At 44.2% G+C, this 21,606-nt stretch overlaps 1 protein-coding gene across 21 annotated transcripts in view; it reads right to left on the bottom strand.

Moving 5' to 3' along the window:
• Positions 1-21,606, bottom strand: part of st3gal3a (ST3 beta-galactoside alpha-2,3-sialyltransferase 3a) — a 723,997-nt gene that overhangs the window by 203,617 nt on the left and 498,774 nt on the right. For all 21 annotated transcript variants that reach the window (XR_015077713.1, XM_085983191.1, XM_085983189.1 and 18 more), the window contains one exon: positions 14,440-14,626. Coding sequence is in view for 20 of the 21 variants with exons in the window: in XM_085983191.1 (XP_085839317.1) it covers positions 14,440-14,626 (187 nt within the window). In the remaining variant the exon portion in view is untranslated. The remainder of the gene's footprint in view (positions 1-14,439; positions 14,627-21,606) is intronic.

A 21,606-nucleotide genomic window follows, 5' to 3' on the forward strand; every position in this document is an offset into this window, starting at 1 on the left:
TGGGGTTACATTAGCTACACTCCAATACATGGGAACTGTTCCAGAGTCTATAGAATTTTGGAAGATGACCAGCAATGCATCTACTATTTCTAGGGCCACTTCCTTAAGTACCCTAGGATGTAGATTATCAGGCCCTGGGGATTTATCGGCCTTCAATCCCGTCAATTTCCCTAACACCATTTCCCTACAAATACTGATTTCATTCAGTTCCTCCCTCTCATTAGACCCTATGTTCCCCAACATCTCTGGGAGGTTATTTGTGTCCTCCTTTGTGAAGGCAAAACCAAAGTATGTATTTAATTGGTCAGCCATTTCTTTGTTCTCCATTATAAATTCCCCTGATTCTGAGCTACGCTTGACTTTACCAATCTTTTTCTTTCACAGATCTATAGAAGCTTTTACAGTCAGTTTTTATGTTCCCTGCAAGCTTACTCTCATACTCTATTTTCCCCCTCTTAATTAATCCCTTTGTCCTTCTTTGCTGACTCCTAAACTGCTCCCAATCCTCAGGATTGCTGCTTTTTCTGGCCAATTTATATGTCATCTCCTTGGATCTTATGCTATCCCTAATTTCCCTTGTTAGCCACGGTTGAGTCACCTTTTTTGTTTTATTTTTATGCCAAACAGGGATGAACAAATTCTGTAGTTCATCCATGCGATCTTTAAATGTTTGCCATTGCCTATCCACCGTCAACCCTTTAAGTAACGTTCCCCAATCCATCCTAGCCAACTCGCGCCTCATACCATCGTAGTTTCCTTTACTTAAATTCAGGACCCTAGTCTCTGAGTCAAATACTTCACTCTCCATCTTAATGAAGAATTCTATCATATTATGATCGCTCCGCCCCAAGGTGCCTCGCACAACAAGATTGCTAATTAATCCTTTCTCATTACATAATACCCAATCTAAGATGGCCTGATCTCTAGTTGGTTTGTCGACATATTGGTCCAGGAAACCATCCTGTATACACTCCAGGAATTCCTCCACAGTATTGTTACTAATTTGGTTAGCCCAATCTATATGTAGATCAAAGTCACCCATGATAACTGCTGTGCCCTTATTGCACACTTCTCTAATTTCCCATTTAATGCCATCACTAACCTCAGCATTACTGTTTGGGGGTCTGTATACAACTCTCTCTAACGTTTTCTGCCCCTTGGTATTTCTCAGCTCTACCTATACAGATTCCACATCATCAGAGCTAATATCCTTCCTTAGTATTGTGTTAAGCGGGGAGCAGCCTTTGGTCTCTCTGCAGACATCGTTGACAGCACCAGCACTCAGGAGCATCAAAAGCAAAGTGAGAGCTATTGGGGACATGGTCCCCTTAAATGCACCTGCTGCAAACGCGTCATCAGAGCAGCTCAGCAGACCCACACCTTGTGATGAGGCTGGGTAACGTGCACGGCGGTCTTAACGAGCCCAAGCAACAGAAAATTGTGTCAGCAGACTGTCTGGAGCCAGGAGCGGGACCAGAACCCACCAACTAACATTCCCACCGCCAACCCGCCTCCAATCGGAAAATCCAGCCCTAAGAATCAGATTAAAAATGTACTTATTATAAATGTGACATAACTTCAAACATAAGCTCACATTAGTTTCCACTGAAGGCGATGAGATGATAATCTTGCCACCATGTGAATCAACCATGCATTTGCATGAGACCATCAAAAGGCACACTCTCTCTCTTTCAAATCTCCTCAATGAACTTTGAAATGTCAGCAAGAATTGGAGAAATGGTTTAAAGCCTATCTTCCTAAAGGATGCTCAATCTTGTGATCCAGGCTTAATCCACAGAAACAAAAAAATGTTGAACCTAACAGTGGAAGCTGTGATACTTGTACGGGGCTTCTAATGTATATTTACACAACTGTTTCTGGGAACAAAGTACTTTGTTGGATGGAGACGGTTAAAAAGACAATGGGGTATAAATTCGCATTGGCCGGTAGGGCACAACAGGCGATAGCGAATTGGGAGGATGTTTTACACTCTGCCCCATTTTCTTTTCCATTGAAGTGAATGGAGATAAAAATCGGGCAGAGTGCAAAATTGGCTTCCAATTCATTATCGCACATTTTCTGCTACTGTCCAAGACGAATATCCCGCGGCATAAGCTCTTCCTTTCTTTCCTGACATGCTGCCCAATGTGAAAACATTCCATATTACAGGTAGACTATCCTTTATCTGAACTTCCGAAAACGGAAAACCTCTGAAAACCGAAAGTTTTTTCGTTCAGCGTAAGTCGTGCGCACGACATGACCCGAATGGCACAAAACATGACAGGAGTGGTCCTCTGGGGCCCAGAACAAGAATTCCTGCAGATTGTCGACACGCCGGCCTTCGCTCTCGATGTTAAGTGTGACTGAGGGAGCTCTGCCTTTCCCTGTGAGCAGGGCAGAGGGTCACAGAGTTCCCTCCTGGGTAGGAGATTGCAGGCCGAGCTGGGCAGTGTGAAGGAGGTACCGGGAGAGTGAACCCAACAATACAGCGGCCCGTCCGATATGCTGCCGTTCTATCCAAACTTCCGGATAGACCAGCGCTAATGTTGTCAGATACGAAGGTTTTCATCTCCGTATCTGACAACAAACACTGTTGCTCAGCAACAGCTTGTAAACACTCAGCCCGTGGCTTGGAAGCGTCTCTGAAGCTGTTGATAAGCTACAGAGACGCTTTCCAGAGCCTGCCGTATCTGACAACAAACACTGTTGCTCAGCAACAGCTTGTAAACACTCGGCCCAGTAGCTTGGAAGCGTCTCTGAAGCTGTTGCTAAGCTACAGAGACGCTTTCCAGAGCCTGCCTGTGAAAAGAATGCTAGGAGTTTCCCAGTCTGAAATAATACCTTCTGAAATCCGAAAATTTCCAAAAACCGAAACACAGCTGGTCCCAAGGTTTTCGGATAAGGGATAGTCAACCTGTATAATTAGTCTGGATGCAGAGAATTAAAACTACTGAGCATACTTCTCAATGTTTAGCACAGTCCAGACAAGAGTCTAAGGATACACTGCACCAACTGGTCACAGGCTGGACAGTGAGGGTTAAGGACACAAACAGTGACTCTGCCATCTAACCGTTTAGAAAGCAAATCCTTTAAACTATTTGCAACCATTAATATCAGAAGAAAAGTTTCCCCTGAAGCAATTTCATTATATTTCTCATTGAAATTCTAAATGTTCCGAGTACTAATATCTTACAGTTGAAAAAGTTCAAACGTATGAGGAAAAGGGAAAAAATGCTCCAATTGTGAGTTAGTTCAAAAAAAGATACAAAATTAAAAATCAATATTTGGATCCAGAAGAGTAATTAATAATAATTAAAAAATGTTTTACCATGACCTAGTTATACAGGGTAATCTCCTCCATACAAATAGAACCAAAGTTTGCTATTGCAAACTCACAGTGACCAACAAAGATAAAAGGGTTTGCTTAATCAGAGAGCAGGAATAAACAATCATTTTTGGGTTGGTAGGCTGTAACTAGTGGGGTACCGCAAGGAGCAATGCTTGGGCCTCAGCTATTCACAATCTACACCAATGATTTGGATGAGGGGACCAAATGTAATAGATCCAAGTTTGCTGATGATACAAAGCTGGGTGGGAATGTAAGTTGTGAGGAAGATGCAAGGAGGTTTCAAGGGGATATAGACAGGCAAGAACATGACAAATGGAATATAATGTGGAGAAATGTGAAGTTATCCACTTTGGTAGAAAAATAGAAAAGCAGAGTATTTTTTAAATGATGAGAGGTTGGGAAATGTTGGTGTTCAGAGGGACCTGGGTGTCCTTGTACATGAATCACTGAAGGTTAACATGCAGGTACAGCAAGCAATTAGGAAAGCAAATGGTATGTTGGCCTTCATTACAAGAGGATTTGAGTATAAGAGTAAAGACGTCTTACTGCAATTATATAGGGCCCTGGTGAGACCACACCTGGAGTATTGTGGACAGTTTTGGTCTCCTTACCTAAGGAAGGATATACTTGCCATAGAGGGAGTGCAACAACGGTTCACCAGACTGGTTCCTGGGATGGGGAGATTGTCCTATGAGGAGAGATTGAGTAGACTGGGCCTATATTCTCTAGAGTTTAGAAGAATGAAAGGTTATCTCACTGAAACATACAAAATTCTTACAGGACTTGACAGAGTAGATTCAGGGAGGATATTATCAGGGGTCAGTGTCTTAGAATAAGGGGTCGGCCATTTAGGACTGAGATGAGGAGAAATTTCTTCACTCAGAGGGTGGTGAGTCTTTGGAATTCTCTACCCCAGAGGGCTGTGGAGGCTCAGTCGTTGAGTATATTCAAGACAGAGATCGATGGATTTTTGAATATTCAGGGAATCAAGGGATATGGGGATAGTTCAGGAAAGTGGAGATGAGGTTGAAGATCAGCCATGATCTTATTGATTGGCGGAGCAGGCTTGAAGGGCAAAATTGCCTACTCCTGCTCCTATTTCTTATGTTCTTATGTTCTTAATTAAGTCATAGTTCCTCAACTGGATTGGAAATCCAGCTGGGATTGGGGGAAAAAAGATTTTTTTTAAATGATGAGAGAATTAACTTCTGCAACAGAACTTTTGTTCTAATGGAGTTTGTAATAACATAGCTCAGCGTAAGAAAGAAGAAAGTCATTTATATAGTATCTTTCACGACCCCAGGATGTCCCAAAGCACTTTAAAGCCAGTGAAATACTTTTGAAGTGTAGTTGCTGTTGTAATGTAGGAAATGCAGCAGTCAATTTGCGCACGGCAAGCTCCCACAAACAGCAATGTGATAATGGCCAGATGTTTGGTTGAGGGGTAAACATTGGTCAGACACTGGCGAGAACTCCTCTGCTCTTTTTCAAATAGGATCTTTTACATCTACCTGAGAGGGCAGATGAGGCCTCGATTTAACAGCTCATCTCTGACAGTGCAGCATTCCCTCTGTGCTGCACTGGAGAGTCAGCCTAGATTTTGTGCTCTAGTCTCTGGAATGGAGCTTGAACCCACAACCTTCTGACTCAAAGGCAAGTGTGCTACCAACTGAGCCAAGGCTTTTAGTAGGTTGGAGTATGTAGGCACAATCAGTATTAGCAGCAAGCCATCATCGCCAGACAGTTAAATGATCCTTATTATCAAAAGCCTCTAAAATCTGAGATTTAACTGGGGCCTTTGCTGCATGCATAGATGTTATCACAATTCTTTTAGAGGATACTTCTCCTTTTTAAGATTATTTACTTCCCTCTTCATTTATTTTGTTTCCCTGTGCCACCTATAGCCAAGGGGGCAGGCACCTCACCAATGGCACTCAATGCTAGCAGGGGCTCTCTCTCCCCCTTACAATGGGGAAGCACTTGACCTCTACTTGGCACTTCACCAGAGGGGAAAGGCTGAAAATGGGAACTCAGCATGCAGGTGATTGTGGCCATAAATCTTTGCACCAATATTCTGAAGGTGCATCACAGACTGCAGCTATCATTAATATCATTGTTTCCTTCTGCATTCAACAATAAAATGGCTACAAGAACACTTATCATCAGAGCAGTTATCACGGGTAATGGGAATCATAAAGCTTTACTGAAGCTCTTTGAACTGGGTTTGTCACAACAGCTCCAGTCACTTTCCATTTATTGATCTACCTTACAATAAGGTTACATCTCTACCCAGTGAATAAAGGTACAAGCACAAATTGAGACATAAACCATTCTGATCTGCATTCAAATGGCAGCTGGAATTTAGTAGTTCTGACACATGACATCTCAATTTTATTATAAGTATTAATATTAATGGTAAAAATACTGAATTGATACCATTGGTTTCTGGCAGGTACATTTTGCCATTGGTGTGTCTAGATAACTTACTCAATGTCATTATGCATTTACATTAACTAAAATAGGTGGGAAAAGCCAGAGAGTCCAGAATAGTTAATCTCCAGAAATGGTACATAATCCACCACCCAGAGGATCCCATCTCCCAGAATTTGATTTCAGCAATTCCTGCATGGCCACCTGAGTGAATATTGTGATTATTAAAACAACAGCCAGCAATGTCCACTCCTAGTTAGATGATGTTGACAAATAAAACAGAGTACAATGGAGATCATGGAGAAATTTCAGAGAGATTTATCTTCTTAAGTTCTAACTCTAGTTATTCACCTCCATCAGATGACTAAAGTATTTTGGTAGAGTCTATAAGACAAATTCTATATAATTTGTGGAAGGTAAAACTCAATGGATTGTATGGTCAGATCTCATTCCATACTTATATTCTTCTTATGATCACTCACTTTTTCTGATGCGTATATTCCAGGAATAACTGATGTGTATCCTTAATTTGTAATGTCAAACTCATGGTCAGTCCTTCCATCTAATAGAACCCAAAGGGACCAGCATTGTCTGCAATACTAATGCTCCCCTTTAAATCAGTTCTCAAATCCTATACAATCCTTTCAACCATTTAGTAATACTTCACAGGTATGAAGTAGCACAATTGATTTTTATACATATTTGTAATGGAGGTCCCAGTCAATTCAACAGAATCTGAATTGCTGTGGTTTATAAGGTAATTTTAATCCCCAAAAATGGGTGGGTTTGGATCGGGTGGGACGTAAAACTTTTTAAAATCTCAAACCGGAAACCAACCTGCCTCGAACCCGGCCACCTCTGGTTTTAACAAAGGCGGATGGGGGGGCAGGCAACCAAACCGCTCCCAGAAGGTGGGGTGTTCATTTAAATATTTTAATGAGGCCACGGGCCTCAGATTTTTATCTCCATTTTAGGTTTAACCTGAGCCGGCCGGGTTTCCCGGGCCTCGGGAAATCTGGCAGCGAAAGGGAGGTGACAACTTCTACGTGGAAGAGGTAAGTGTCTTTCCAGCACTGCTTGTGCGGCAGGAGGAGCAGGAGTGCTTCCTCCCAGCCCCCCAAGCAAACCTGCTTCCCGCTCTCGCGATCGGTCATTTCCACCCCCCCTCCCCAGCAATCTCCCACTGACCCAGCCTTTCCGATCTCCCACACCCCACCCCACCTGGTCTTTCCGATCCCTCCCTCTCCTCGCTGCTCCCAGGCTGTGGCCTCCGATATCCAGCCCCACCCTCCCCAATCTCTATCCCACCTGACCCTTTTGCTTCCCCCCCCCACCCTTCCGATCTCCCCTGTACCCAACCCTTCCGATCTTCCCCCTACCTGACCCTTTCGATCTCCCCCCCCCGCCCCCAGACCCTTCCGAACTCCCCTGTCCCTTCCGATCTCCCTACCGACCCTTCCGGTCTCCCTACCGACCCTTCCGATCTCCCCCACGACCCTTCCGATTTCCCCCCCCACCCTTCTGTTCTGATCTCCCCCTCCGACCCTTCTGATCTCCCCCTTCCGACCCTTCTGATCTCCCCCTTCCGACCCTTCTGATCTCCCCCTTCCGACCCTTCTGATCTCCCCCTTCCGACCCTTCTGATCCTCCCCCCACCCTTCTGTTCTCCCCCCGACCCTTCTGTTCTCCCCCCCGACCCTTTGTTCTCCCCCCGACCCTTCCATTCTCCCCCCCGACCCTTCCATTCACCCCCCGACCCTTCCATTCTCCCCCTCCGATCCTTCCGTTCTCCTCCCGACCTTTCCATTCTCCCCCCTCTGACCTTTCCGTTCTCTCCCCTTCTGACCCTTTAGTTCTCTCCCCCACCCTTACAATCTCCCCCAACTACCCCCACTCCAGCCTCCGATTCCCCCCCACCACTCCAATCCTTCCAACCTCCCCACCCCTTCTGATCTCTCCCTATCGCCCCAGCCTCCGATTTCCAGTCTGGCTGAGGCTGGGAAATGAAGACAAAAATTGTTAATCAGGTCCTGCCGTTAAATTCTTCCAGGTTTCCCGAATGCAAAATTGCCCTCGCCCCTGCCTCCCCCTAAATATCGGGGCCTTTATATCTGATCCTGTAGAAGGAGGTCATTTTTTCATGCTGGGCCAAACTGTTAGTATTAAACACAATGGGAAAAATTAAAGTACAGGAAACTTTCGTTTAACCGGAGGTTAAATGTCCGGAAAGCTCCATCTACCAGCAAAATTCAGGAGCCGTTTCCTATAAGTTTTTTTTACTTCTCGTTGCTTTTTTTTCCCCGTCGTGGCTCCCAAGCGTCTAGCTGAAGCTGTTGCTTAGCTACAGAGACGCTTTTAAGCTGCGGCTGACTGTTTTGAAGCTGTTGCAACAGGGTTTGTTGTTTCATACGGAGCTTTTCTCCGTATGTTTTAACATTAGCGCTGGTTTATACGGCAGTTTTGATGGGACGGCACCAACTCGGTCCCGTCAGTGCCGGATACCAGAAAGTTTGCTGTATACGACAGCATTAAAAATTCACTAGTAATGGTTGACCTAATGCTCTCAATCTGTACAAACAAAATGTGCCCTGCAGAAAAGAGAAATAATTTGTTACAATCCCCAGTGATTTTCAATAGTAGAACTGACATTTGACCAAGAAACAAATGGAAAAACTGGGAATTTTGTGAAAAAAAATGTGCCCACTCCTTTATGTTTTTCCATTGGCTCCTTAATATCTGTTGAGTGCAGTGATTCAAAAAATGTTAATATTTCTGGACTGTCATTCCAGAGTTAAGTTTGACATTAATCTATAGTGCACAATAGAAGTGTACATTACAGACTTGTCACTTTCAGTAAGATACAGATTTAACTTTTCACTGGAACTTTACTGATGGTCATATTACTGCACTAATGTGCTAATGACAGATGAGAAGGGAACATTAATCCTACAGGACTGGCTCCAATTTTCAGCAAGGTACGATTGCACACTTTTACACTGAATGAAACAGGGTTGTTCATTATTTTATCAAGTTTTTTGAGCTCACCATCTCACAGAAAACATTCCAAATTTTACAATTATTAAACACCTACACCATTGGTACAGTGACTGGCTTCTAATGCAAATTTCACTAGCTGACATTCCATAAAGTGACTAGCACAAACCCTGCCATCATGGAATTTTTAAAAAATTGACCATCCCAGTTGCTGAGGTGGTGGTGGGCCACTGCCTTGATTTTTAAAAAAATATTAGTTTATGGGGATGTGAGCGTCGCTGGTAAGGCCAGCATTTATTGCCCATCCCTAATTGCCCTTGAGAAGGTGGTGGTGAGCCACCTTCTTGAACTGCTGCGGTCCGTGTGGTGAAGGTACTCTCACAGTGCTGTTAGGTAGGGAGTTCCAGGATTTTGACCCAGTGACGATGAAGGATCGGTGATATATTTCCAAGTCAGCATGGTGTGTGACTTGGAAGGGAATTTGGAGGTGGTGGTGTTCTCATGCGTCTGCTGCCCTTGTCCTTCTAGGTGGAAGAGGTCACGGGTTTGGGAGGTGCTGCCGAAGCAGCCCTGGCGAGTTGCTGCAGTGCATCTTGTAGATGGTACACACTGCCGCCACGGTATGCCGGTGGTGGAGGGAGTGAATGTTTAAGGTGGTGGATGGGGTGCCAATCAAGCGGGCTGCTTTGTCCTGGATGGTGTCGAGCTTCTTGAGTGTTGTTGGAGCTGCACTCATCCAGGCAAGTGGAGAGTATTCCATCACACTCCTTACTTGTGCCTTGTAGATGGTAGAAAGGCTTTGGGGAGTCAGAAGGTGAGACACTCGCCACACAATACCTAGCCTCTGACCAGCTCTTGTTGCCACAGTATTTACTTGGCTTGTCCAGTTAAGTTTCTGGTCAATGGTGACCCCAGGATGTTGATGGTGGGGGATTCGGCGATGGTAATGCCACTGAATGTCAAGGGGCAGTGGTTAGACTCTCGCTTGTTGGAGATAGTCATTGCCTGGCACTTCTGTGGCGCGAATGTTACCTGCCACTTATCAGCCCAAGCCTGAATGTCGTTCAGGTCTTGTTGCATGCGGGCATGGACTGCTTCATTATCTGAGGAGTTGTGAATGGCACTGAACACTGTGCAGTCATCAGCGAACATCCCCATTTCTGACCTTATGTTGGAGGAAAGATCACTGATGAAGCAGTTGAAGATGGTTGGGCCTAGGACACTGCCCTGAGGAACTCCTGCAGCGATGTCCTGGGGCTGTGATGACTGACCTTCAATCACCACAACCATCTTCCTTTGTGCTAGGTATGACTCCAGCCAGTGGAGAGTTTCCCCCCCCCGATTCCTATTGACTTCAGTTTTATCAGGGCTCCTTCATGCCACACTCAGTCAAATGCTGCCTTGATGTCAAGGGCAATCACTCGCACCTCTCCTCTGGAATTCAGCTCCTTTGTCCATGTTTGGACCAAGGCTGTAATGAGGTCAGGAGCCGAGTGGTCTTGGCGGAACCCAAACTGGGTATCAGTGAGCAAGTTATTGGTGCACTGTCAATGACCCCTTCCATCACTTTGCTGATGATTGAGAGTAGACTGATGGGGCAGTAATTGGCCAGATTGGATTTGTCCTGCTTTTTGTGGGCAGGACATACCTGGGCAGTTTTCCACATTGTCGGATAGATGCCAGTGTTGTAACTGTACTGGAACAGCTTGGCTAGAGGCGTGGCTAGTTCTGGAGCACAAGTCTTCAGCATGACAGCCGGGATGTTGTCAGGGCCTATAGCCTTTGCTGTATCCAGTGCACTCAGCCGTTTCTTGATATCACGTGGAGTGAATCGAATTGGCTGAAGACTGGCTTCTGTGATGATGGGGCCTCAGGAGGAGGCCAATATGGATTATCCACTCGGCACTTCTGGCTGAAGATGGTTGCAAACGCTTCTGCCTTGTCTTTTGCACTCACGTGCTGGGCTCCACCATCATTGAGGATGGGGATATTCATGGAGCCTCCTCCTCCAGTTAGTTGTTTAATGGTCCACCGCCATTCATGACTGGTTGTGGCAGGACTGCAGAGCTTTGATCTGATCCGTTGATTGTGTGCTCACTTAGCCCTGTCTATAGCCAGCTGCTTCCGCTTTTTGACATGCATGTAGTCCTGTGTTGCAGCTTCCCCAGGTTGGCACCTCATTTTTTAGGTATGCCTGGTGCTGCTCCTGGCATGCTCTTCTACACTCCTTATTGAACCAGGGTTGGTCACCTGGCTTGATGGTAATGGTAGAGTGAGGGATATGCCTGGCCATGAGGTTACAGATTGTGGTGGAATACAATTCTGCTGCTGATGATGACCCACAGCACCTCATGGATGCCCAGTTTTGAGCTGCTAGATCTGTTCTGAATCTATCCCATTTAGCATGGTGGTACTGCCACATAACACGATGGAGGGTGTCCTCAGTGTGAAGATGGGACTTCATCTCCACAATGACTGTGCGGTGGTCACTGCTTCCAATACTATCATGGACAGATGCATCTGCGATAGGTGGATTGGTGAGGATGCGGTCAAGTAGGTTTTTCCCTCATGTTGGTTCTCTCACCACCTGTCGCAGGCCCAGACTGGCAGCTAAGTCCTTCAAAACTCGGCCAGCTCAGTCAGTAGTGGTGCTACCGAGCCACTCTTGGTGATGGACATTGAAGTCCCCCATCCAGAGTACATTCTGTGCCCCTGTTACTCTCGGTGCTTCTTCCAAGTGGTGTGCAACATGACGGAGTACTGATTCTTCAGCTGAGGGAGGGCAGTAGGTGGTAATCAGCAGGAGGGTTCCTTGCCCATGCTTGACCTGAAGCTATGAAACGTCATGGGGTCCGGAGTCAATGTTGAGGACTCCCAGGGCCACTCCTTCCCAACTGTATACCACTGTGCTGCCACTCCTGGTGGGTCTGCCCTGCCGGTGGGACAGGACATAGCCAGGGATGTTGATGGAGGACATTGGCTGAAAGGTATGATTCTGTGAATTTGACTGTGTCAGGCTAGCTCTCCCAATTTTGGCACAAGTCCCCAGATGTTGGTGAGGAGGACGACTTTGCAGGGTTGACTGGGCTGGGTTGACTGGGCTGGGTTGACTGGGCTGGGTTGACTGGGCTGGGTTGACTGGGCCGGGTTGACTGGGCAGGGTGTGCCGTTGCCGTGTCTGTAGCCGGTGCCGAGTGGTCCGTCCGGTTTCATTTTTATTATTTTGTTTCATAGCGGTTTGTTACAACTGAGTGGCTTGCTAGGCCATTTCAGAGGGCAGTTAAGAGTCAACCACATTGCTGTGGGACTGGAGTCACATATCGGCCAGACCAGGTAAGGACAGCAGATTTCCTTCCCTAAAGGAATTAGTGAACCAGATGAGTTTTTACAGCAAGCCAATAGTTTCATGATCACCATTACTGATACTAGCTTTTTTAAAATTCCAGATTTATTTAATTAACTGAATTTAAATTCCCCAGCTGCCGTGGTGGGATTTGAACTCACGTCTCTGGATCATTAGTCCAGTGCTCTGGGATTTACTAGCCCAGTGACAATACCGCTATGCTACCGTTGCCAGTCGATATGGTGAAGGTACTCCCACAATGCTGTTAGGTAGGGAGTTCCAAGATTTTGACCCAACCACCATGAAGGAATGGCAATATATGTCCAAGTCAAGATTGTGTATGACTTTGAGGGGAACTTGGAGGTGATTGTGTTCCAATGCACCTGATGCTCTTGTCATTGTCCTTCTGGTGAAGGGTGTGGGTTTGGGAGGGGCTGCCAAAGAAGCTTTGGCGACATGCTGCAGTGCATCCTGTAGATAGTACACAGTGCAGCCACGGCATGCCGGAGTTGGATGTTTAGGCTAGTGGATGAGATGCTGATCAAGCAGGCTGCTTTGTCCTGGATGGTGTTGAGCTTCTTGAGTGTTGTTGCAGCTGCAACCATGCAAGCAAGTGGAGAGCATTCCATCACACTCTTGACTTGTGCCTTGTAGGCAGTGGAGGGGGTTTGGGGAGTCAAGAGGTGAGCCACTCCTCTAGCAGCCATGACATTTATGTGGCTGGTTCTGCTCAATGGTGACTCCCAGGATATTGATGGTGGGTGACTTGGCAATTGTAATGCCATCAAAATCAAGGGGAAGTGGTTTGGCCCACTCTTGTTGGAGATGATCATTGCCTGACACTTGCGTGGTGTGAATGTTACTTGCCACTTATCTGCCAAGCCTGAATGTTGTCTAGGTCTTGTTGCATGTGGCTATTTCCAGCTGTTGATGATGGGGCTGATGCCAAATCACACAACTGAGCAATAAGTGTATAGGCCAGGGAATTCACAACAGCGCTTTCTGAGGTAGTCCCAGGGGAAGAGCGAAAAAACTCAACTTGTTGTATTCATTGATGTAAAAGACGGGAAACACATCATGTGATGTAATTCATCCAGTTGCATGTCGTCATATCTGGGTGTGCCTATTATGTGGTGGAATATTGGTGAGTACAAAAAGGGGCAGGAATGCAACACAATGGACTCATCATATTTTGCACCTCTGCCTGCCAAGATTACACTGGTTTCTCAATGTAACAGCAGAAGAAATTCAAGGCCATACAGTCCAACCCATTTTCTATATTGCAAGTGACACCACAAAAGACCACTAAAAACACAACAACATGGTACAGCAATGGCATTAGACCTCACTGGTGAACTTAAAAACCACAGTAATGAGGACCGCATACAAAAATTTATATGATTGCAATAAAACTGGTACGTTTTAATGATTGTGTTGAGACTTCTCACACTGTTGATCTATAAATACAATTATTGACGGTTACCAGTGTGAGGTAGACAGTTCTCACACAATTATTGCAGAAAAAGAATAAGTGAGTACTATTGAGAAATTTCAGCATATTTCATTACATAAATAGGACATCTAATGGGTACTGGTGTGTTACATTGATACTTCTCACCGTATAAAGTGGAATCATTAGATCTATATTTTTCTCCTCACGTATCCCATAAAACATCAGATAACCCACGAGTGGCAGCATGTGTTGATCTATTAACTAAACTATAATACACTTCAAGCCCATTGTAAAGAAGCAAATATTTACTACGTCCTAATGCACTGCCAACACAATCAGGATTGGCATGAGATCTGAAGCAATTTCAAAATTCTCCGAATGCTACTGTAAAACAAATGCATAGTCATTAATGGGACAGTTAAGTCTGCTAGACAGTTAGTACTGTACTGGGTTAGTCAGACCAATTTGCTGAACTGCTGCCCACTGTCATCACTCACAGATTATTATTGCCTGCTGTGTTTTCTGACTGAAGATTAATGCTTGTTGATGCCACTCACTGATAAACATTGGCCTCTGTTGTCACTCCCAATGAAGACTACTGCTCACTGAAGATTATTTCCCAACTGTGATCATTCAAGAATGCAACTTATTCACATTAAGTCACCAGGGAATAATAAAAAATTATTTCCTTATGTACATGTTATTCAATTAATCATATTTAACATTCCATCCCAAAGGAAGAATTGAACTTGAAGATTTACTACACTGGACATTTAATAGGCCAGTATCACTAAACACATAGATCTAATCTGCTGTGTCTTTATAGTTCTAGACAATATGCCACTACCATCCGGGAATGAGAATTCTTACCACTTTTTCTTTGTAAACAATGTATTTCAACCATTTGAAATCTTGAGGTTTGAATCCAGCAAACACAAATAGTGAGTCTTTCTCATACCGCGCTGGTTTCTGTATGGCACCTTCTGGATATGTGATTCGGAGGGTCGTCTTTGCACCAACATCTTTTTCAAAACCTTTCACAGGGGCTTCATTCAGTCTGTAGGAGAAATTAACAGGAATTCAGCAATAATGAAAAATTTCCTTTAACTATTTGCTCAATCTGAGCACCCAAAGCTTTACTGGGGCAGGATCAGTGTGAGTGGAATGTTCACTCTGCCCCTCCCACCTACTAAAGTTACCGCTCTCTTCATCAGCCTTGATTGTGACAGTCTCTGGATGTGATGATGCTCCCATTTTTCATCCTCCATGCCCTTTATTTCCCCTGTCCCCATCTCAAAATGCTACTTCAATCTATTTCTTATCTGGGTAATAATTGAGGTATCTGGAAATGCAAACTTCACTGTTTGAATAACTGTGCATTGTAATTCATGACTGACTCATAACTCAATTATGCATCTGTACTGGCTCCCTGTTCCCCAACATACTAAATTAAAATCTTTGTCCTCATTCTCAAATCCATCCATGGCCTCACCCTATTCTTGTCTCTGCATCTTCTTCCAGCATTACCCCTGCCATGTCTCTTAATCTTCTGACTCATGACTTCTGTGCATTCCCCCTCACTTTGCCTTACCATTGGTGCAGAGTCTTCAGCTCCCTCAACTATACTCCTGGAACTTTGTAAGCCCCTCCATCTCAACTTTTCTCTGCTTTAAAAACCTTTCCTCGTCAAGCTTGCTGTCACATTTCCTTATTCTCCCTCTATGGTTTAGATGAGCATAATAAAAGTTTCCAGAAAAGTAATAAAATCAGAGGCAGAGAAATTATGAGAAATAAGATAACCAGATTTAAAAGATTTGCATTTTGGGGAAAAAGAGGCCAGCATATGGCAAATGGAGCAAGGAACCAGAATGGTTCATACATGCCAAATGGACCACAGTTGACAAACTGATCAGGAAGAATTTTGAGGGTTATTGTAGCAAAATTGTGGAAATCACAAGCCCAGGGCACAACTGAAGTACAAAAGGGAAACAAGGTACTAGGTTGAATTAGCAGTGGGATAGAAAAGAAATCAAAAGTACTTCTTTTATTACTGCACAGGACATTGCATGGCAACCAGAATAATGCCTGCACTCAGAAATCTGAACTATCAGAAAAAGATAAGGAACTGGGACATGCTCTCATTCAAAAAAGAGGTGACTACAAGGTAATTCAATAGAAGTTTACAAAATTACAAAGAGTGCTGATAAAGTTGATTGGGGCAAATTGTTTAACATGGAGGAAGGCTTCATAAACTGGCTAAAATAATTTTAAAATTAGGAAATTTGGAAAAAAAAACTGTTTTACATAAAAGGTGTTGACCCAGAAATTCGGGTCTCCACGGGCGAGTACGCACGGGGTACTCACCCGTAGGCCCAATGGAAGTGCCGGTTTCCTGCATGCACTGCGCATGCGCGGGAAACAGGCACTTCCGTTCCCCTGAAAGCAGGGGTTCAGAGGTCGAACGCGTGCGCGGGAGAGGCTGCGCGTGCGCATCGAACTTCGTTTTTTTTTTTTAAACAGGTTTTCCCAGTAAGGTAAGCCTGCAGAATTTAGAAATGTAAAAAGCAGGCGTAAGGCCTGTTTTTTTACAAGGTAAGTGGTGAATTAATTAAAATTAAAACATTTTTTCCACAGGTTTACTATTTTTAAATACTTTAAAGCAAGGTAAGTTTATTTTTAGCCCCGTTAGAAAATAAAATTATTTTTTTCAAAAATTTAAATTATTGTTTAAAATAGTTATTTCATTTAATTTATAGTTTATTTAAAAAATGTGATTAAAAAAAAATTATTTGAAGATTTAGTGATGTTTTGTAAGAAGAAAGGGCCCGTAGTATTTCTAAGTTTGACAGCACTTCCTGTCAGACTTATGAATGGAGCATTAGTGGTGGGGAACATGGAGATGGCAAAGACGCTGAACAAATATTTTGTATCAGTCTTTACAGTAGAGGACACTAAAAATATCCCAACACTGGACAAACAGGGGGCAATGGGGGGGGGAGGAGCTAAACACGATTAAAATCACTAAGGAGATGGTACTCAGTAAAATAATGGAACTTAAGGCGGATAAATCCCCCGGACCTGATAGCCTACATCCTAGGGTCTTGAGAGAAGTGGCGGTAGGGATTGTGGATGCATTGGTGATCATTTTCCAGAACTCCCTGGACTCAGGAAAGGTCCTGGCAGATTGGAAAACTGCTAATGTAACACCCTTATTTAAGAAGGGAAGTAGACAAAAAGCTGGAAACTATAGACCAGTTAGCCTAACATCTGTAGTTGGCAAAATGTTGAAGTCCACTATTAAGGAAACAGTAACAGAGCATTTGGATAAACATAATTTAATAGGACAGAGTCAGCATGGTTTTACGAAGGGGAAGTCATGTTTGACAAATTTGCTCGAATTCTTTGAGAATGTAACATACAGGGTGGATAAAGGGGAACCAGTGGATGTAGTGTATTTGGACTTCCAAAAGGCATTTGACAAGGTTCCACACAAAAGATTACTGATCAAGATAAAAAATCACGGGATTGGGGGTAATATACTGGCATGGGTGGAAGATTGGCTATCTAACAGAAAACAAAGAGTTGGGATAAATGGTTCGTTCTCGGGCTGGCAATCAGTAACTAGTGGTGTTCCGCAGGGGTCAGTGCTGGGACCCCAACTCTTTACAATCTATATTAACGATTTGGAGGAAGGGACCGAGTGCAACATATCCAAGTTTGCCGACGATACAAAGATGGGAGGGAAAGCAGTGAGTGAGGAGGACATAAAAAACCTGCAAAAGGACATAGACAGGCTAAGTGAGCGGGCAGAGATTTGGCAGATGCAATATAATGTTGGAAAGTGTGAGGTTATGCACTTTGGCAGAAAAAATCAAAGAGCAAGTTATTATCTAAATGGAGAGAAACTGCAAAGTGCTACAGTACAAAGGGATCTGGGGGTCCTGGTGCATGAAACACAAAAAGTTAGTATGCAGGTGCAGCAGGTGATCAGGAAGGCCAATGGAATCTTGGCTTTTATTGCAAGGGGGATGGAGTATAAAAACAGGGAAGTCTTGCTGCAGTTATACAGGGTATTGGTGAGGCCACACCTGGAATACTGCGTGCAGTTTTGGTTTCCATATTTAAGAAAAGATATACTTGCTCTCGAGGCGGTTCAGAGAAGGTTCACTCGGTTGATTCCAGAGATGAGGGGGTTGACGTATGAGGAAAGGTTGAGTAGGTTGGGACTCTACTCATTGGAGTTCAGAAGAATGAGAGGCGATTTTATCGAAACATATAAGATTGTGAGGGGGCTTGATCTGGTGGATGCGGTGAGGATGTTTCCACTGATGGCTGAGACTAGAACTAGGGGGGCATAATCTTAGAATAAGGGGCTGCCCTTTCAAAACTGAGATGAGGAGAAACTTCTTCACTCAGAGGGTAGTAAATCTATGGAATTTGCTACCCCAGAGAGCTGTGGAAGCTGCAACATTAAATAAATTTAAAATGGAGATAGACATTTTCCTAGCAGATAAGGGAATTAGGGGTTACGGGGAGAGGGCAGGGAAGTGGACGTGAGTCTAGATTCAGATCAGCCATGATCCTATTGAATGGCGGAGCAGGCCCGAGGGGCCGTATGGCCTACTCCTGCTCCTATTTCTTATGTTCTTATTCCCTGCTCCGAATTGCTGCCCATGGCCCATGTGATCCCAGGGGACGCTTCGAACTAACTGCGCCCCTGGGATACACAAGCACTGCGCGCCGGCAGCAGGAGCAGGCCCCGGATTGGAATTCCACGGGGGCCCACACTCAACGGCCGGCGCGCAAGGTAAGTACAGGTCGGGGGCTTGCACCCGCGGGAAGCCCCCGACCTGAATTTCTGGGCCAATAGATATAAAGAATAAGTTACCAGGGAAGGTCACTGAAATGAAGAGTGTAAATTTATTCGTGAGACACCTCGATATGCTTTTGGAGGAAGAAGAGATGGAAAGAAATGCAAAGTAGATACGAAGGTGAGCTTGAGATTAATCAAAACAAGGACAAGCTCATTGAACCACATGGTTTAATTAACATTCCAACATGGCAACTAATATGTATTCTACATTTACTGGCTTAATGTGGTCAAAAATGCTGCATTTAGCATCATAATATTATATAGTAAGAAAATTCCATTCAGGCAATATAGGTAAAACCCAAAACGCTACAGCAGGGTATACTGCATTAAAGACTTAGGGGGAAAAATTCAGTTGGTAGCGCCACCCATTAGCGCCTTGAGGGCGTTAAGTGCGGCACAAAGCAACTAGCGCCCGGGCACGGCGATATCTGCAGCTCTCGCGAAATTGACTGGACATTTTGCGGCAGCGCTAAACAATACCACCACGATCTCCCACGCTGGCAGATCGTGACGTCAGTCAAGTGCGCAATGCCCCGTTAGCGCCCCGGACCGGAAATTGAGTGGCGCCCCCTGCCTTACCACCTGCCGCTAGCAACGACAGGTTGAGGGGAGCGTTCTGCTGTCAGAAAGGGACTAGGGGAGCGCTATTTAAAGGCGATCACTTCCTGCCTTTTTTTGTCGGTGACATTTTTGTACCACACATTCTGAGAGAGAGAGACTGACTTCTGGAGAGATTCAACGCTGTGTGAAGGAGTTTTGGGTACTGAGCAGCACTTGGAAGGTTGGTTTTGATTTGCCCTTCCTTGTATCGATTTAGAAGAGACTATGGGGTCTGCACTCTGAGCTGTTCCCCTGGCTCTCTCCATTGTTCTTTCCAGCAGATTTGATGTACAGGTCTCTCCAGGCCGAGATTCAAGGCTGCAATGAGCAGGATGTGGATGCAGAGCAAGATCAACCCTCCCCTTTAAGATAAACACAGAAAATGCAGGAGAAACTCAGCAGGTCAAGCAGCATCTGTGAAGAGAGAAACAGATTTAACGTTTCAGGTCGATGACTATTCGTCAGAACTCCCCTTTAAGAACTGGATGGTGCCAGTGTGTCTGTGTTACATTGCTGACTGAAATCACATGAGCTTCGCCAGCACTGTGAGGTAGCGCCTCGCTCCTCGGCCTTAGCGCCTTAAGAGAGGTGTGTAGCGCCTGATTTAGCGCTCCAATCACCTCCAGGGGCGATAAAAGCCAACTTTGCTGTCGGAGACGATAATTAGCGCCAGGCGCTAAACTTTGCGCACCACCAATAATAGCGCCCCAAACGGGGCGATACTGAATTTTTCCCCCTTAGATCCTTAGTCTCATAGAAACATAGAAACATAGAAGATAGGAGCAGGAGTAGGCCATTCGGCCCTTCGAGCCTGCTCCGCCATTCAATGAGATCATGGCTGATCATTCAAATTCAGTACCCTGTCCCTGCCTTCTCCCCATATCCCTTGATCCCTTTAGCCTTAAGAAATATATCCAACTCTTTCTTGAATATACTTAATGAACTGGCCTCCACCGCCCTCTGTGGCAGAGAATTCCACAGGTTCACCACTTTCTGGGTGAAGAAATTCCTCCTCATTTCAGTCCTAAATGGCTTACCCCTTATCCTTAGACTATGACCCCTGGTTCTGGACTCCCTGGCCATCAGAAACATCCTTTCTGCATCTAGTCTGTCCAGACCTGACAGAATTTTATAGGTTTCGATGAGATCCCCTCTCAATCTTCTAAACTCCAGTGAGTATAAGCCCAATTGACACAATCTCTCCTCGTACGTCATTGAAAAATGTGCATGTGTCAGAAACTTGTAAAAAAAAAGGAAATGTGGGTGTATATTATTTAATACACATACATCCGTATACACACACATCTGCTCAACATTTGCAAACACAGAATAAATAGATCACAAAGATAAACATTAATTACAGAATTTCAGCAAGATCTTCATGTCTGCGTCACTTAGGACTGATCAGTCTTTTAAAAACATGAATCTAATAAACTAACTACTACTTGTATGACAGGTTTCAATTCAAACTCCAGTCATCCTCTAAAGATATGTAACAATGTCTATGGGGTTTTAAGACCATTCATATCATCAGCAAATGGTACATGGCATGGAAGCTGTTGCAAAAACCGTGGAACATAAAAAGGGCAAATTAAAAGCTGGGAAAAAAAACAATATTCTAGTAATGTAAATATAAAATACCAGAATGTAAAGTATGGAAGAATAGGATTAAATCAAAGAATTGTCCCCAAGTCAATGAAGGGTATACTTTCATAGCCACTGCAGTGAATTGCCTCTTGATTGAAGTCACCATTTTTGGCATGTTTCTGAAGCAAGTAGGGAAACATGCCATTTTGTCACTTAGCCTCACTTCTTATGTGGCTTCAATCAGGAGTTTATTCCTTAAATGGCCCCAATTGTTGATTCATATCTGTATCTGACGGTCATAGAATCATAACATTTTTTGGAACTTACAAAGCAAAAGGAGGCCATTTGGCCAATCGTGTCTGTGCCAGTGCTCATTTTCAACTGGAGTATTTTGGTCGATGCCAACTTCAGCCTGGACACAGTCTACAGACTTTTGGTACTAGCTGAAAAGAAGCAAAGTGCACTATGGTCTTTCTTGTCTTATTTGAATAACAGAGTAGTCCCAATGCAGTTTAAACTTGTGACATGCTATATGTCCAAACAACTCTCTCATGTGTCAGCACTTCATATGAGAGAAATGCAGGTTTCTGAAATCAGACAAGGAGGACCTGGACTCGCCAATTTGGAAGTTGCAATTAAGCACCAAGACACCGTGATGCTTTTCTCAGGACCAAAGTTTTGTTTCCCTGATATTGGCAACCAATTTAATTCCCTGACTATTCCATTGTTACTTCTGCACAAATGTTTGTCGTGAAAATTGGATCAAACCTTAGAAGCAGAACAAAAGAAAACAATTATGGGTTCACTAATAGCTTATTCAGTTTATAAACCATTTTACATAGGGGCATAGAAAGAGGTCTTTAAAACCAGTTCTAAGGCTCAAAATACAAAAGGAACACAAGCAAACGTAATCCTTCAGCAATATATTTATTCAGTACAAGTAAGGAGTTGAGCTGGTACAAGAAGCATCTTTCTGA

Source organism: Somniosus microcephalus, chromosome 3 (genome assembly GCF_052327205.1).
Source record: "Somniosus microcephalus isolate GS21.2 chromosome 3, FLI_Smic_1.0, whole genome shotgun sequence".
In the NCBI taxonomy this organism is placed as follows: domain Eukaryota; kingdom Metazoa; phylum Chordata; class Chondrichthyes; order Squaliformes; family Somniosidae; genus Somniosus; species Somniosus microcephalus.